Genomic DNA, 19,208 nt, shown 5'->3' on the forward strand with positions numbered 1-19,208 from the left:
GTAAAGCTTTGACTCTCTCCAGCAATACACTTAAACCAGAAACAAACCTTCTGCGTGCTGTAGCACAAGAAAGACAGACTCCTCGGAGATGATGTACTTGTGCAGACACACCATGTTGGGCACGCAGCGGGGGATGATGGTCGTTCTGCTCCTGCTGTACTCACTACTTTTCCTTAGACCCTGACAGAGAACAAAAAGGTCAGTTGTACCCTCAGTTGCCTTTGGAGCCTGCTGTGCTCTGTGTTTATCAACCAAACTAATCTATCCGAGTTACTCTGGGCTTCAGAGAAACCACTCATCTGCTGCTCTATGCCCCTCGGTCCCCCGAGGCTGTGCTGATGGCATCTGGCGCTTTTCCAGAGAACAGAAGATGGCACAAAGCTGCCATTAAAATCAATTACATGGGTCAATGTTTTTATTAGAATCTCTCTCAAACTAAGTCATCAGGATGACACTCCGTTATTTCCCTGTGACCTTTTTTTTAAGTTTTATTTTTTTTTGCGTGACCAAAAGACACTGTCAAAATTCAAGTTCCGAAGACAAAAGAACACCTTTGCTTTACAGGTAATCCTTAGGTTTTCAGTGTATGACAGTAAAGACAACAACCACCACAACAAAAAGGAAGGGAACGGATTAGTCTCCTTGAGAGGTAATGATTTTTGGGAGGTAGCACAGAGATGAAGTTGCCAGGAGTGAAAAAATTGATGTGGGAGGGAAAAAGGAAAGGGASAGAGAAAGAGAAAAAAAATGTATGTCAATAGTGTGACCTATTACAATATTGATAAACATAAGCAGTTAAATGGGAAATTCAATGTTACCCTATTGGCCAGCAGATAAAGTGAGGTTCCAATATACAATATTCACAACTATTCCCTTATGAGGAACAAACAGTTTTCTGCACTTTGCATATATGTAAGGTAAACGGTTTCAAAGGCCAGAAGTGCAAAGTTAAAGCAGAATTTACAGCCAGACTTAAAGCAAAGTTACAAAATTTAACAACCAGTTATAGCTCCCTGTTTGGGACACACTTTTTCAGGCCCTCTTACCATCAGCCATGCATATCTCATAAACCAGAACTAAGGGCCATGAGACTTGGACTCAACTAATTCCCAGCACCAAGAATGTCAGGATCTTGATCTGAGCACTTTTTGGAATACAAAAGGTTAATCCGAAAAAAAATAGTCCTGACAATTAACTGTCTGTTGATTCAAAAGTTAATAACATTACTCTCAGACGTGGGGGCTGACAGATTTGACATAAAAAACCTAAGAAAGACTTTTTGGATAAGACCAGTGTTCCATTTTATCCAGAGTCCACTCTGGCCAGGATCAAACCCTTCAGCTGAGGGAAGCCCAAAGWGAATGGTGAAGAGCTGCGGCATCACTCAGGCGAAGGGCAATTTTCAACTCAACTTACTTACTTAAAAACTGGTGCACTCCCTAAGCTACCATGTCTTTTAAGAAACACACTGTAACTGCAATTCTTTACCAAAGCCTGCTAAGGTATTGGCCTCAATAACTCATGTCAGCTCAAGTGATTAAACCTGCATACAAGCACAACAGGGAGGTTACGCAGAGAAAAGAATGGAAAACAACTGAATACTTAGGAAAAGAGAAGATAAATTCCAGCAGGTAATGCCAGGGGTATAAGTATTAACATAGCAGCACAACAAAGAGATAASTCTATATATTAGATGCAAGACATTCTCTGCATGGTGTACATTACCATGCCAAACTATTTAGAGATGCAATAAAATATTTTACTCACCTTCAGTATAAAAGTCTYCTGTGTCCTAGTGTCCATTACAAGCAAAACCTATGCAAAATACATTTAGAAAAATATCTGAGTCACATAAGTTAACCAAATGTCCCCTAATGTTGAATATGCTTACAAAGAAAGTGGCACAAGTCATGAATTTAAAAAAAAAAAAAAAAAAAAAAAAAGTCCTGCAGCATATTAGTAACACATTTTTAAAGCATATTTTTTTTTAGGAAAGAAATATGGTTGAGGATAGACATCCCTATAGATACACTTCTCTGGTACTAGAATGTCATCTCATTCCCCAACAGTTAACTAAAAAAATGAATTCTACTTTAATTCAAAAAATAGCCCTTTATAAATGCAGCTATAATTCAGCAGAACCCAAATTATAACAACATAAAGAAGCACAAAAAGTARCTTTCACATAGCATCATCCTCCTATATTACCTCATTGTAATTTGGTTTTCACCTCACTGTACTTACCTTCCCAGTGACATATTTTTTCCAATTAGGCTTCCTATACATAAAATCTGTTGTCTATCAGTGGGTTACAGGAGGGTTTTTGTTTTGTTGAGGTAACTACAAAAGCCCCTTTCCAGGAAGCTCACCTGAAACCACACACACATACCCAGAGGCCACAAAAATATGTTTTACCAACACCACAGTCACTGCTGCCTCTTTTCATCAGCTGCTCTTTTGTTTTGCAGCATCCGTAAGCTGCAGCAGAAAAGCCTACAAGGAAGTCCAGCTCTAAACCATTTAGGCAAAGAAAAAAAGCTGCAGAAAGGAGAACATCTGCAGAACATCCCTGTTACACCGTGCCTTACCGCTGCTGAAAGCACTTACTTTAGACACAGCACACTGATGACAGGGGTACTAAATACTGCACTGCCTCTTCGCAAGCTCCGTTGATTCAGGTGGTGAAAATAAGCTATATATGTGTAGCTACCTATACACAGCACCCAAAGACCTACGTCTTTGGGGAGCTGGGGCTCTGGCCGCCGCAGAGGGCCCGACTTGCTTTCAGACCGTGAGCACAGAGAGGCCCGTGCCAGGCCCCAGCTGCAGCACTGCTGTGCAAACATGGCCTGTCCTGCTCCTGAACACCAGCAAGGCCCTGCTTATTTACCACAGACACCACACACTCCCAGTACAAACAGTCGCACGTGTTTACAACAAAATATTGGGCTGCAAAAGTAAGAACCAAAGGGCTGTCGACGCCAGCCCTGGGGGTTGGCACCCACATTTGAGCTGCACAGGTGAAATGCAGCGACTCAGTCTRAAGGACTAAGGCCAGGCCTGCACCTTGAGCTGCTCCCCACGATGGGAATGGGGTGAGAGCCATGAGGGGCTGTGCCCACAGCAAGGTRTGATGCAGACAATGAGAATTACACTATTTCTGAATCATTTTTCTCTCTGCTAAGCACAAAGAGAGTTCCACAAATCAAAGAACAAACAGAAAAAGTGACAGCACTGCTCCATCTCAAGGACCGATTTTAAAGACCTTTTGCAAACAGTGACAATATCAAAGTCTTCTCAGGAAAGTCTACAAGGATCTGTGCCATTCAGGGAACCTGAGGAGGGTATGAGCAGTAGTAGCGCAATCTCCGTAATACACCCCATGCCTACTGAACGTCAATATTGAACGTGATCATTCAAGTATAAAGATTTTAACATGTTTGCTTTTTATTAGAGCTGCAAATGATTTTAAAAGCTATTTTATATCTTCTGGGGAAAACATCAACAGAAGTTACTGCTGCTGAGATTTATCAACAAAGGAACCACAAACAGTTTCCACCTCAGAGGGCACAACAAGGAAGGACAAATGTCCCTAGGCCACCAAGTTTCCCAGACAGCTTTTCAGGTCTCTTAGGGGCTTCCAGAAACAATGGAAACCATCTGAATATATTATTACGATAAAATTGTTTTTGCTCTCAGAAGGTGTAAGGTTAAAAAAATATATACAATATACAATTGAAAAGGGGAAAAATAAAACAAAAGCCACCTTACAGGAGATGCTAAAACAAGACAGACAAAAATGGTTAGGAAATGATTATTTGTTTACAGTCTCTTTCTCTCTTCTCGAAAGTTTGTTTGTAACGAGACACTGTTCACATTGAGGCAATAAATACAAGAACATATGTGATTTTTTTTTTAAATGTGCCCTTTGACTGTCAATATCTCCCAAACAGGTGTTGGCTAAATGATTATAAATTGGCCTCTGGATACACCTCTTCAACTGAGCCGTACAGGACTGGCGATAATATAATTAGACGTAAAAACATCAGGCTGGTGAACGCTTTCCATCTGTTTGGCAATAATGTTTAGTTAACAATAGTCTTTAAAAGAAGCACCTTCAACTTCAGTTCTTCAAGTTATTTATAGGGCCATTCTTAACACCCCAGCACTCTTGCTAACAAGAGCTTTAGCCACTTGGAAATTATTAGCCATACGGCTGTATACAAAAAGGAATGGCTGCATTTAACATCTGTATCTCTCCAGATTTACATGCATCAACCTCATTTAAAGTCTCTCCTTAATGAACAGTTCCRTGGTCTGTATTAATATTATAGTTACACGCACAAAGATCATAAGGAGCCAAACATTTTTTTAATACCAACAGTAGGCCAATCAGTAATGAAGCTGTCAGCATAAAGGACAGAATAATAGCTTCTTTAACCCTCAAACAGGATTTGTTCATTTGTAGAGTAGAAGACACCAATTTAAAAACTGCTCATGGGTTCGCTCACCTTTATAAAGACAAAAATCTAATTTGGTACTAATTTGATACAATTGTCTTTCCAATAAAAGGCTCCTAAAGCCATCTTTTATTTCATGATAAAACAACTGCTAAAACTAAAACTGTCACGAAATAATTACCTTTGATAGCATACCTTATTGCACAAATACAATTAATGTATTCCTCCCTTTCATTTTTCACACTTGSTTATCAGCACTGTACTAGCATATGGTGCACCAGAACAGATTACTGAGCCTTCACCATATAGGAAGACATATAGAATGACTACCGCTAACTGGAATAAAGCAGACAACTGGTCCCTTTAGGGCTACCTTCATCTGTTATACTAGCAGATCAAAACGAAAGGGGCAGCTACAGCTTTGCAGCAGTAATAACAACGGACAATAGTCCCGTGCCTTTGAACTTAACTACCTAGATGGACCAACCAGTCTTCCTAATCAGCTCCTCTCTTTCTCCTTCCCAACACACATTATATCTTTCCTTTTTTTCCCAGTATTTTTTCCTGCTTTTCCACTAGTGAAAACAGCAAGCAGCTCGGAATATAATCTATAGATCYATTTCATTTAAAGAGAAATTCTTTGTTCGCTCAATCCCTACCTTTCTGCAAGGCTGTTTATTTCACAAAGGGTCCAAGCAGCCCAGGGAGAATCAGAAAATGCACTTTAGAAATTCTCCTCCGGGTACCCCATTTGACCCAGATACATTGCACGGGCCCACTAAACCCAAAAGTCATTTCCACGAGAGGCAGTGTGTGCAAATTCCTAAAGAGGTGGTTTAACCAAAGCCACCCAATTAAGTACACAAATCAATTAATCACCAATAAAAGGGATAAGACAAAGAAAGAGACTGCTGCAAGCATATTTGCTCAACTTATTTCCACACATACACAGCAGAGGCAGGTGAGCAACTCTTGGTTACAATACCGGACTGCTGCAGAAGTGCACACACATAGCTCTGCCCCTGGCCCAAATACCTACTTTTTCTCCTCATCTCATATCTCACAGCCAATTCCTTTACAGTAGCACCATCCCAACCAGTCATTTCTGTTTGCATTCCTTTACACTGCTTTCTCATTACACAGGGGGAGGACAGGCATGTTCTTCATTATTTTTTTGCAAGGTTTCCTTTTAAAATGAAAACCGGCAAACTGCCACAACCAAACMAAACAAAATTCCACTTAACGCTCCCTGCTGCATAACTCTATCCCCTTCCAAGCAGGTCACACAGAGCTGCCTATTCCTGGCTTGCGTAGGCTGGTTGAACCTGTTTCTATGAGGATGACTACAGTGTAACCTACAGTATTTAATACCTCAACTGTAATATTCAGCATCCTATCTCAGAGAGAAGGGGGGAAAATGCCCAGCAGGACATTCCTGGGCACTGAGCAACTMGCCAACGACGCAGAAGGAGACAAGGCAAAATCCTATTTGTAATACCAGTGTAGAAGCCAGTGTCAAGGTCTTTGCACCACGCTGGCATTTCTAACACCTTTGCTTACTCCTTGTGCCCCTTCTTTTGTGTGTCACAAAGCGGCCAAAAACACTGACAGGCAAAGAGCAGTTGCCACAAATACAAGGTATGCGAGCGTCTTCAGCAGCACAGAAATCCCATGGGTGTTTTATGTAGCACCTGAGCTCTCAGACACATCTCAAATCCCAGAGGAACACAGCGAAACTGCAATGGCAATGTCTCAGCAAAGTAGGGAAGAGCAATAAACCTGTGGGATGGAAAATAAAGACTTCCTGCCTTTTTTTTTCCTTTTCTTCTAAGTCAAGGGTTAATTCTGATGCTGACAGCAGCTACTTTAAAAAATTAGCTTCTTAGCTTTGATTTATAGTGTATCGAACAGCTTAGTGGAAAATAAATTAAATTTAATTCAGTACAGTAGGTACAATTAATTGGAGAAAAATAAAATAAAACCTGACTGGTAAATAACCATAGTTTAGCTTTAAGAAAACAGTTAATTTTAGGACCCTTTAAATGCACAGAAATTAGCAAATGTTTCAGTATGCTAATTTTTTTTTAATTAAAAGATAGTTCTGCAGTAAAAGCTCTTTCATATGCACTACTGATTCTTCATCAAACGTTAAGTTTCCAACTTAACACCAGTATAGCCGGTGGCAGCCTGAAGGTTTACCATCTGCTGCCACCCAAAGTCACGGTGGCCACCTTCAGAACATATGCATCAAAGCCCTGAGATGAGAGCGCCAAGGAAGACTGCAGAAGTCAGCATAAGGGGAAGCACAAACCCAGAGGCAGGCAACGGGCAAGGCACCAGGAGCAGGGAACGTGGGGAACCATTAGCGGCCCTGCAGAGCACCCAGCCAAGGTCACGGGGGACGCTCCTGGGAGAACTGAAAGCTGCTCTGAGCACTGCTCTCTCGCAGACCCAGGCTTCAATACAAACGCAATCCTCCCACGCAGAGCCGGCGTTTGCCTTGCCCAGTCCCTTTCTCTTCTGTTTTCCCCCCCACCCACCACTTAACATCGCTGCTTTTCTCGACTCCACACTTTCAGGATATGGCTCAGAACGTATCTGTGCTGTTTTATTTACTTGAGAAAGGCTTAATGCTAATCAAAACAAATACATCAAAACATGTTTGCTTAGAAAAAATGTTGCCTTAAGATGACGAAAACAGGTTAGAAAATTGCTCATGCTTAATCAAATAAAATGGAATAGGAACTCTTACTGCAGTCCCAGATCCCTTCGGTTTTGAAGATATGCCACCACTGCCAGACTCCTTTAGAACCAGCTCCATTTTCTCATTAAGTTGCTGTTCTACGCTGAAAACACATCATGTAATAGAGTCACCAGTAGGTCACTGTTGGTCCTTAACTGCTGATCAGATGCACTCTTATTACAGGATAGACTTTCTAACAGAAAGTCTTACAAACCCAGAGAGGCATCGGCTGATCATGCGTGATTTTGTCCTTGCGTTTATATCACTGGTTACGGATGGTGATGTACAATCAGGACAGGGACAAGCTGCTCACCTGATCCGAGAACGGGACTTGAGGAAAACCTTAGCAGGGGCTTGAGCACAGAGGACTGCCAATAGTTCGGACAAAGAGGCAGAAGAGGGAACGGATCCCCCTGTGCTCCTCAATTGTGCTGGCTGTCAAGGCTAGCAGGATTAAAAGATCTATTTAACACAGATTTATTCTTGTCAATTTTCAGATTACACCAGCCTGATTCTCCCCTCGTCTCCCTCTGTCGTTATAAAAAGAGATTACATTTGGCTAACATGTATGAAAAATGTGATTATTGCTTATCCTTGTAACCTGTGCAATATGAATTATCTTCAGTTTGCAATTATTCCTCCTTTCACACCATTACTGTAAGGAATTTACAGTTCGTGTACTCTGACTTCCAGGAATAGTGTACTTAAAAGACAAACCCTGCAGCTTGAAATACTGCAAATACCCAAGGAAGCGGCATACATTCAAATTCATGGTTTTAAATAATTTTAGTTGGTTTGTAACAGAAAAGCYTCTGTTCTTAGAGCAAACTAAAGAACAGACAATAAGCAAGAAAAATTGAGCTAGAAAGTGTATCTGGTAGGTTATAATAGAGAACACAGGTTACAATATGAAATACCAGTCAGCATCACATACACAGTAATTGCCCAGCATTGATTAAGTACTGAACAACCTACTAACATTTAAGAAGAAAACTACATCTAATTTTAGTTTAAAAGGAAATGTCTCTATAAATCTTTTAATTCTGGAAGATGGAATATTTACATATAGTTCAGTCGGTACTGGAGGATTCAATTATTTTATTTTTTATTTCATAAAGGAGAAGGCAAAATCTGCCTTTTACTCAGTTTTAGGACTGTTTTAGTTAGATGAAACAAAACATTCACTAAAGTTATATGAAATTTTAGTGGAGTCAGAAACAACAGAGAAATTARGATTTACAGAACCAAAACACTCCCATATACAAGCTGGTATAAATGGAAAGATGGGCGGCAGGTGTTGGAGGTGCTTGAGGGTTGGGGAGAAGGCAATGAATGCCTCTCATCTGGAAAACAGACTGGTTTGAAAGTCAAGGAAGCTTYGTTCTTTGAGACTTCAGTCCTTACAGGTAATCCTGTGGCAGTATGGAAAGGGAAGCAGTGACCCAAGGAATCTCTTCTGATGATGATTGCTCTGGTTTGATCTTGTAGGTTTGGGAAGTCACTTAGGAAATCGAAGGACCATCAGAGAACAAAAGAAGTTCTCAAAAGTTTCATCATTTCCATTAATTGCTACTGCTACTGCTACTATTCAATTTCAGCTTTTTAAACCATTTTTGCCACCACTATCTTCCAGCATACTGTCTTTGCAGGTGCAAAACCAGCTTGTCAGATTACTTCTTAATAATACACGCTCCCCTAGCTTCTCTTTCTGTCCATCTTAGTGGCAATGAAGGTCTGAAACGAGTCGCGCTGCTAATTAGTTACCCTTTCTCCACACCTYCCACATGCACACTACCTCAAATCCATAGGTTGATCTAAAGAAGCTCATCCAGCAGCATGGACTCAAGAGCCAGGCAGCAGGAAACATCAGCTATGCTCAATTCTGTTCCATAACCGCAACTTTCTTTCACGTCCCAACAAAACCAAATGCCTTCAACTTGAGTTTGTAATGAACTCTAACAGGACATAGGTCCAGCAGAATTAAATATTCTTGGGCAACACATGCATTCATTAAAAAAATCATTTCTCCTACGCCCTGACCAAGCCCCATTAAAACTAACCACAACTTGTTTGAATTCAGTGACAGGTCTACAAACTGCACACGTGAACTTCACCTGTATCCCTTATATTTGTGCTTTTTTTGCACTTCTGCTCATCAAGGAGGTAAGCAGCAATCACATTTCTTARATAATTATACTGACTTGGGTCAGTTCTCGGACCAGTTTATCCCAGCCCATTAGCATCAGAGTGACGACACCTCACGGCAGCTCAAGGGCCTCAAAAAGGAATCTGCAATAAAAATCAACAACATTGCGTCCAGTACCTCATAAARAAATTGTTTATGTCTCAGATCCTCCTCAGCAGCCCCCTGAACAATTTTGTGAGACCCGGGTGACAGCGTTTTGTTCCATGCGGTGTCACCTCAACCACAATCACGGCACCAACGCGGACAATGTGGCCTGGTGGGACACCAGGGAGGGGATGGAGAGGACACACGAGGCCGGCACCGGTCACGGAGGCAGGGTTATTACTTAACACACACGGCTTTCAAGATGAATGATTAAACTGAATGAATGTAAATAACAGAGGGTTCTGAAGAATAAGGAATTGGGTTTGAAACAGCATTGTGAAGGGATCCAGCAGCACCGCAACAAAGTRGTTTCTTCAGGGGCCAGTTGGAGCTTCAAAGGAGATCCGCCTAGGGCAGAGACACAGCATAGAATCTGCAATTCCAATTTTTAATTAGATAAATTTTGAAAGCAAAAATCTCCGGGTATTCCAAAAAAGAAGTTTTTATATGTTAAGGCCCAGGAACTGATAAAAATAACTGATCATTCCTGGTTGGTGACAATCGAAGCTAAAATACTTAGATATWACCCCATTTTCAGTGTGGTACCTCTGATGATGCCAAGAGAACAACGCTTGCCTATCAGCAACAGCCTAGAGCCCATAGCAGGTGTAGGACAAAGTCACATTTTTGATTAGATTAAACCTCTGTATTTAGGAACCCATGCCCAGAATGACTTTTCTCATAATAAACGTACAAAATACCTACAAACACCAGCTAGTTAATCTTTGGCACGATGAAGTGAGCAAACACAGCAGCAGCATTTAAGAAACCTGATTTCCTCCAGCAAAACATAGGTCCGCTGGGATYTATTTCAAAATAGCTGGATTTATACCACAGCTTTTTGCCTGAGAGCACAAGGGTAAGAGGAGAGGCATGGATAAGGGTTCTCTTCTACACAAAATCTTTAGGAATTTTATAAGGCTAAATCCTCTGGAAATGATTAGAGACKGGTAAGTTATCCAGATGACACAGAAGACTGGAAAGCAGAGAAAGAGGGAAAGGTGGCATCTCTCCATAACTCAGGATAAAATTAAGTCTAAAAATTTTGCCTGCTATAAAATAGCTTGAAAAAGGCAGACTTTCAAGGAAGAACTAGCATTTTATCTGTGAAAAGTAAGTCCGCTCAAACTACTTCAAGTGGCTTCAAAGGCAGAACAGAGAGCAGCGTTACGCCCAGGGAAGGCACTGAACCCTCCGGCACTTGACGGAGCRAAGGTTGCAGCTGCTCTTCTCAGGCCAGCACTGGAGCAGGCAGGTGCTGCCCTGGGCGTCCCACAGCACTGGGACAAGTCTGCAAACCAACCACTGCTGCTTTTACTAAGTTTATTTATTGTTTAGTGTGCTCATCTGGCACAGAGAAAGGCAGGAGAGCAGTCAAAACGCCAATGGTTCCTTCCTACCCTCTCCCCGACTTTCTGAGGCAAATGAAGAAGCTTCCTCGGGATTAGAGGATTATTCTGGGGCAAAATCCTGTATGATTCATTATCGGTTACAGCCTTGTGCCCAAAAGCACCGTGTCTTCAGTGCTGGCCCTGGAAATCAGAATCCATTTCCAAGGACACRCTACGTCATACACCACGCTCCGGTCGGAGCCCCTGCTTTAGAAACCTACCCTCCTATCTGCATCTCTTCAGGATTTGAGCCTTAGGGTATGTGCCAGTGCAGAGAGAGGCAGAAAGCAGGGCTGGTGGTGAGGAAGCAAGTGAGACTGTTTTAAATGAAAGGGAGAGGCACCATCTCCGGCACACAGGTACATGTGCACCCTTATGCTTTGTATTTGCATGCATTTTGTGTACACATTATAAAACCACATAAAACATCCTTAGAACGTTCTGGCTTGTACCGACTGAAATTAGCTTTTCATTTGCTTCACAACACTACGAACACTTAAAAACACATGATAAAAGCGAGCACTCTCGGAGTAAGACTAAACACAACAAGAAGTCTGCAAGCAGGTTCGCAGAGTACAAAGATGCCTGAAAGAATATTGCTCCTTTTTCATGCAGTAATTAAACATTAACTCCAACCCCTAGGACATTGTTTACACATGGAGCATACCAGCTGTCTACACAGGRCTACGCTACCCGAACACTCCTCAGACACAAAGACCTGTATTTCTATCCCCACCAGAATCCTGATTCTTCCCAGCTCTGTTCCAAGCCCTGGATACAYCTGGGATGTTTGCTAGCATGGTGCTAGGAAAATCTTGGAGATGTGGTAGCTCCAAGGACTCCAAAAGCTCCATTCTGATCCATCCCCTTCCCAGGTGCTGCTCGTTGCTTTTGCGCAAGGACAGAACAGAGCAGCACGGGCTGAGGGCCCTTGTTCATCTGCAACAGTTGTGCAGCCTGAGGCCACTCCACCAAGTCCATGCCTACCACAGCCACCCAGCGAGCGGCCACCAGTCCAGCGGGGAGGAGCTCTTTCAATCCCAGCTCTTTGAGAAATATACAGAGGAAATACTGGCTACATTCTGTATTTCCAACAGAGGAAAGAAGACACGAGGAACATGAAGTCAGAGCTGAGAAATCTTTATGTGCTATGAAAATAGCCATAATAGTTAACTGCCTTCTGAGAAGTTATCAGCTTATGCACATAATTACATAAAGAAATGGGCAAAGAAAAACAAAAAACACCCACAGCCAGGTGCAGCCTAACAAAAAAAAAGGGAAAATTCATAACTAGGAGACCAGCTGCAGTTTTTCTGAGGCAAGTTACACAGGGTTCAGTTGACCAGACACCAGCTATGCTCAGCCCAGGGACAACATGAGGAATTGTCAAAAAGACACAAGGAAAACGGCACAACAAAAAAGGAAATGWGTCTTTACAGTCTGTGTAAGACACTGCCACATGGCAGCATAATGTATCATCTTAAAAGTACTCAGTAACGTGATAATTAGCATTATCAAACCAATGCATCAGTTCTTCTGGTCTCCTAATTAGGCTCGAAAAAAAAAAAAATCCGTATGGTCCTTTACTGTTTACAGAGGGATATTACCCTGGGATTTTGGTAGACATTATTTGCATGAGTCAAAAATAAGCTTTCCTTTATCGTTGGATCTCTGTCTTGGCTCCAGATCTCAGTCAAGGAGAACAAATAGTCCTCCCTCCCCCATTTCAAGTGATAGTTCAAAAGTAGGATTTTTTTTACCCTTCTACCTTTCAAAATCCACCAGTTTATTCAACTGAAAACACAGCAGCTCGTCCTTACCCCACACTGTAACCATGACTTCATTTTCAAAAAACAGGCCTCATCATATTGAATGCCACCAAACATGTACCTTATCCTTTAGCTCAAATATATTTTGCATGACCTTACATGAATTGCTTAGATAAAAGCCTTTTTTCTTCTACTTTTGTTATTTTAAAGTGCAGATGCATTTGAGTCATTTTCCCCTTTTGTTTCATATCCTTAAGATCCACAGCTTCAAAGACAAAATGTCAGCATGCAGTCGATTTATGACTGAACTCTTGAAGAGACACTGAAGAATTACCTTGTCAATCACCCCAAGGACTCTGAAGGCCTTCAGTTCCTCGGCAGGGCTCCTTAGGTTCCAAGAGGGCCTTGAACTTAGTGATCCTGGAGGCTAATGGAAGATATCAAAGATTATACATCAATCAGGGTGGTACTTGAAGGAAGACTGCCTGCTGAAGCAAATGCCAGGCCGAAGGAAACTAAATTTATCATAAATCAGAGAGAGTGAAGATGAAAGGAGAAGTTTCTGTTTGTCCTTAGTGGCGGAAAAAAAGCAACTTGCAAGTAAATAAAATCAAGATAACACTGCAAACAAAAACTTTAAAAAGAAAAAATAATTAGTTTATACACTTGCTGTGCTTAATGAAACTTGGCAATCAATCGCTGAATTCTCACCCCATCCCAATAATCAATGAAAGCTTTATAGGTATTCTGGCTACAAGATAATTCAGAGATCACTGGGAAAAGAGGGAAAAAAGAACAAATTAGAGCCTTTTTAAGTTAGAAGAACATAAAATACAGAATTATAAACAAGGCTACCTTGTTCTCTGGTGAACTCTAGGAAATGCCTTTAATAAAAAGGTGTGCAACACAAATCTCAAAACTGCCTTAGAGAAAGACAGCAGTATATTATTATTCTACAAATTAAGCCATAAAAACTATTCCAGTAGTGAATGGGCATTAATTTCTGTCCATGTTATGTTTTGTAATTTCTCAGAATAAACTCAAAGCTTCATGTCAGRGGAGGGAACAATATTTCACCTGCATGTCTTCTGAGAGAAACGATTGCCTCTTATGCATCACATACAACTCTGGCACTTTAACAAACGTTTTCAGAAGTTTCCCGTCGCAAACTGAGAGAATTCCTTAGATCCTTCTCCAAAATTTCAGCAGGCAGCTTCTACCAGAAACACAGATCTGAATCTCTTTCTCACAAATACGATAACTTCATTTGAACAGGTGTTGAATGCCAAACACTTTTTCGACGTAAATTGGCCACACCAAGCCCAGTTCTATTGCACAATGTTAAAAAAAGGTGAAACTCCTTGATTCTTAGGTTTCTGAAAGGCAAAAACTGGTTAGCTGATTTTCCAGCATCCTGAAGCAATACTTAGCAAACCTTACACAAAGGAAACTCACTGCTAACAGTTATGCTTGGGATGCATCAGGAAAAAAAAAAAGATGTTTTCCCTTACGATCAGAAATTCTCAGGAAAAAAATAAGTATCCCAAACTGAATATTCCACTGGTTCCCCTTTCCCCTCCAACATTTTTACTGTGCTCTCCCCAGCGCACTCAACACTTTCCTGAATACTCCCCACCCCTGGTCCCACTCTATCTTGCCATTCCACCACCTTCTCTTCCTCCAGATTCTTTCCTAAAATCAATTTTTACTTCAGCTTTGTCAGCAAAGTTCAACAGAAAGGTCAAAAACAMATGTTCAAGAAGCTTGGAGAAAAGGGTGCTTTTCTTTTGTGTTCACCTACTAGACCCTATWTTTCAAAGAGTTTATTATTCATCTTCGTTTATCTGTCTGGGTCTTACACCTTATCATCTGAGTTTTGTCACTAAAGAATGCAGAACAGGAACACTGACATCAATTAAAAGAAAAGATATTCATATGAAGGGAAAAAAAACCCATACATGAAGTTATTGCTGCAGATCTAATTTAGGTTCCACGTTCCAGTGAAGTACTGGAGGGGCAATAGGAGGTTCTTTTGGTGGGCTGTATTTTGTTTTAATTGTGTGTGATTTATCTGCAATAATGAAGTATTTGCTTTGAAACAGAAAGTCACGCACAGTTTACTCATGACAAGACTTCAAAAGTATTCAAAGGAAAATATTTAACAAAATAGTTTTTTTTTCCAAATCCTCCAGACCACTATAAAAGATTTCCACTTCTATCTGCATGCTATTACTTTTTATAACCATTATAACATCTATATTGCTAAGATCTTCTCTTATTCATAGCATTTCAACCAAGTTAATTTAATAATTTGATACAGAAGTTAACAGTTGTCTAATAAATGCTCAAGAGTCAGACTTTTTCTCCCATCATGTCTGAAGAGCTTGAAATACAACAGTACCCACATTTGAGTCCTTCTCTGAAATAWCAGCAGTGATGGCACAGTCAGCAATACTGCTCACAGACTGCTTTTTCAAGTACGTATTCTACGTAGTCACTTCTTACCTTGAAGCAATTATCATATCCCCATCTCCACGGCATCTCTGCTTTTAGGTTATTTTATACTCTCAGGTTATTTTATACTCAGGTTATTTTATACTCTCTACTCGGCCTTTGCTCACAGGGCAGATGTTCCAGGCCCGTGATCATCCTCGTAGCACTGCGCTGGACTCCATCCAGCAGCTCCACATCCCTCTTCTACTGGGGAGCCCAGAATTGGACACAGGACTCCGGAGGTGGCCTCACCAGGGCTTTGGGGAGGAGGGATAGGGGGACGATCGCCTCCCTCGACCTACTGCAGACGCTCTTCTTAATGCAGCCCAGGATCCCGTTGGCCTTCTTGGCCACCAGGGCACACTGCTGCCTCATGGCCATCTTGTCATCCACCACGATGCCGAGGTCCCTCTCTGCGGGGCTGCTCTCCAGAAGGTCAGTCCCCAGCCTGTACTGCTATCTGGGGTTATTCCTCCCGAGGTGCAAGACCTTGCATTTGCCCTTGTTGAATTTCGTAAGGTTTCTCACTACCCCGTTGTCCAGTCTGTCCAGGTCCCTCTTCACAGAGAGTTACAGGAGAAAATACACAGCTTGAGTAGCTGCAAAATGGCTTGCCACCACTGTTATGCAGTGTTCTCAAGGGTCTGCAATAAAGAAGGCCCTTGAGGCTGCCGTGCCACACCAGAGGAGGAGGAGGAGGGCAGTGTTCGCTGCAGCTTGTTTTTCCAAAAGCAGCGCATCTCTATTTACAGTCTCCAGATGCCTCCACATCTCCTGCTGCTACGGGTCATGGCAAAGCTTTTTCTCACTGTTTACAAGACCCTGTCAAGTGAGGTCCCAGTTCATGGTCAGGCACAGCTGCGCGAGTTCCCTGGGCTTCTTCTCAGCCTCACTTCATCCTTAAGYCCTCTGTCCACAACCTTTTTTTAACCGCGCCCCGAGTGTTCCAAGCCCTTCYTCTAGAGCTCCTCTCTTCCCGGTACAGACTTGCGGCCACAGAGGCGGTTGCTAAGGATGCTGTGCTCGAGGGCCACACTGCCAGCTTTTTGCTGAAGGCAAGAAAAGTAACGGACTACCATTGTTCTTTGCTTGGTTTCCATGGCATCAAGGATAATTTCTGCCTCTCAGTTTTGAAAGGGGAGGCCTAAGCCCCTAGGGAGATCCTAAGTCCTTCTCTGGTCTTCCAAGCCGCCAGGGCCTGGCATTTCTGGCCCTAGGTTCTGGGATAACCCGCTCTGCTTTACGGTCGCCTGGAGTTCAAGTGACAAACAGGTGGCTGGGGGTATGTTTACCAGGCACAGATTTCTGAGGCTGCTTCATCTGGCTCAGCACATGGCTGGCAGACAGAGCCTTTGGGAGCCCTGCAAGGCCGAGGGGTGCAGGACAGCAGTTCAGTCTGCACTTCTGGGCTTACCTCTACCCCGGTGGATTTTCTCCAGTGTGGCTAACCAGAAACAGATAAAATGCACTGATCAAAATGGCAGAGAAGGCATTTTACAGTTACTTAAACACACACAAATATCCTGGCAAAGCACTCGCATTTGAACAAGAAATGGTTTCGTTCAGCACGACCTCCCGTAGGAGGAGATGCTAATGGTAACACAACAGCCTTGCCCCAACATGACCAAGGGCGTGTAAATGGCAGCTACAAACCGCCTCATCCCCAATGCAAAGTGAACATGCAAAGATGCACACACACTAACCTTGCACCCTCTAGACTTACTTTTTTTGGAGGATCACACACAAAATATCTGCATGATTCCACTAGTGAATATGCTCCCAAAATCACTTTGTGTAGATGCAAGTTTTTTAACTTATAAGAAAACAAAAACAGGTTGTTCGTGATTTTTTTTTCCCTTTCTCTTTCTCCCAAACATATGAAAGTTTTCATTCAGTACAGATTCTTCCTCATTTTCAGGAGTGTTTGACCCAAAGAAAGGTTACTTACTAGGAGAACATATCAGCCCAAAGTACTGTATTGTTCAAAGTACAATTCACAGCAACAGCAAGAGTCCACGTCCCATAGAATATATCTCATCTGGAACATCCTTTAAAATGTGGTCTCATCATAGAAAAATGCTTTAAAATCAGTGATTTTGCTATTTTAATTTACTTATTAGTCAGCTAGATTTCATAAGGCTTTATATTTTAGCAGTAGTGATTTCCTTAAAGTACTCCAGACCTGTGCAAAATAAGAAGCAATAATCTTCTGTCCTTTTTATCCTTAGCCGGTACAAACGTAAACAGAGAGGAACTTAGAACTTTTATATTTATTACAAGAAGGAGCAGTCACTGACAATCACACACTGTTTAGCAAGCTGCAGTAAAATCCAAATAACAGGTAAGTCCCAAAGGAACTGGATGAGGAAGGGCAAAGTAAAGATTTATTGAAGATGCCTTGGAAGAGGCTTTGTTTGTCTTTTGTACGAGTAAAGATAAGGATATTGCTTCTTAAGGAGGTGGGGATTGCTTCTGAAACTCCTCAAAAATCAAGCAGCTGCTGCTGACTCGAACACAAACAAGACAGGTATTTGAAGGAATCAGGAAAACCTTTGCTCAATTAACCATTTATTTAGTGAGACATTTATCCCCCCTCAACTCCCAAATGAGTTTCACTCAGGTCTGGTAAAAACATTATCCACAAGGCTAAAGAAACCAACAACCTTTCTACTCCCTGCAGAACCAAGCAATATCTTCCTTGGGAACAAAAAGAAATGTTATGTTCTGGAGGTTTTGTTTGTTTGATTGTTTTACCTTTCAATTCTTTAGCATTTCTAAAAAGGCCTATATCAGCCACTGCAAGGTAGAAGGAAAGCAAGCTAAAAACCCAGGCCTGGACTAAGCGAGTACTCTTGGTAATGCTATGAAGTGCTGTGAAAGGAAACCAACTAGCAACTTAGTAGAAGTTAGAAGTGTAATAACAAAATACTGTTCAGACCTTCTATTGGAGAGGTTTTAAAACACTAAGTATGGATACACTCTGTTAAAAAACAATTGAATTATATCAAGTTTTGGTTCAGGAAAAAAACACATACAACCTACCATAGAAATGGATGCATCTTCAGAGGGTTTATGGTAGAGAGTGGAGATTTTTTCAGCACGCATAAGGTACTCTGCAGTCCTCCTTTTCACTGCTTCTCGACGAGTTGGACTCGATTCACCTCAACAGAGGAAGAAACCATTATTTATCATAAACAATCCTACAAATATGTATCTTATAGAGTCACAGACCTGTGAAGTATGTAAAATATATGAAAGGTATATGAAAAATAAAATTAAAATCTTATTATAAACTAAATACAAATACTTACCTGATTTTCTTCTATCTGGTATACATTCCTGTGATAACAAAAGCAAGAACCAAAACAAACTACTGATACAGACTTTGCATGCAAACATAAAAAGAATTACAGAAGATACAGTGAGGAACTTAAGACACAGTGAAGAAACGTGCTTTTACCCATATTTCTCCCTAACAATAAAGGAAAGTCAGAAATACTGTCAATAGACAGAAGGCAACATTTGAGAGACTAAGATCTCTCCCTCACAGCTTTCCCATGCTGACTGCTCCTTTCCTGCGTGGTTCAGGGTGGCACGTGAAGAGAAAAAGTGCTCACACCAACAATTTCACTTCCCAGATGGCTGAACATCCTCCATGTTATGCTTAATTTATCCAAAAGTTTGCAAGAGAGGAAAATACCATAGTATAGTGCAAATTCTATGTTTCCTCTAAATCTTAGAATTTATGTTCAGGCACTCACATTGTGAGCACTGTTTGGTCAAAGTAGCCTTTCATTCTCCATTTGTGATGACAAAGGCCCAGACAGTCAACAGCCAGGTAAAAATAAAAGGGCTGCGAGCCACAGTTGTTACTGTAAGGATTTCCAGATACTGTGCTGAACATTGCTTATAGACAGCTATCCTAAGATTCAGAACCACTGAACATGGATTTTATATGGCACCCACGGCCCCTTCCAGCCTTAACGTGCCATGAGAGACCTG

At 41.5% G+C, this 19,208-nt stretch overlaps 1 protein-coding gene across 2 annotated transcripts in view; it reads right to left on the reverse strand.

The window, feature by feature from the left end:
- RPS6KC1 (ribosomal protein S6 kinase C1) overlaps positions 1-19,208 on the reverse strand; it is a 77,921-nt gene that overhangs the window by 26,414 nt on the left and 32,299 nt on the right. For both annotated transcript variants that reach the window (XM_026048385.1, XM_026048384.1), the window contains exons 8-11: positions 18,249-18,367; positions 13,048-13,140; positions 1,768-1,815; positions 48-180 (exon numbers count right to left, since the gene is read on the reverse strand). In XM_026048385.1, coding sequence (XP_025904170.1) covers positions 48-180; positions 1,768-1,815; positions 13,048-13,140; positions 18,249-18,367 — 393 coding nt within the window. The remainder of the gene's footprint in view (positions 1-47; positions 181-1,767; positions 1,816-13,047; positions 13,141-18,248; positions 18,368-19,208) is intronic.

The sequence above is a fragment of the Nothoprocta perdicaria genome, unplaced genomic scaffold (genome assembly GCF_003342845.1).
Source record: "Nothoprocta perdicaria isolate Ctin4 unplaced genomic scaffold, notPer1 scaffold_54, whole genome shotgun sequence".
Taxonomy (NCBI): domain Eukaryota; kingdom Metazoa; phylum Chordata; class Aves; order Tinamiformes; family Tinamidae; genus Nothoprocta; species Nothoprocta perdicaria.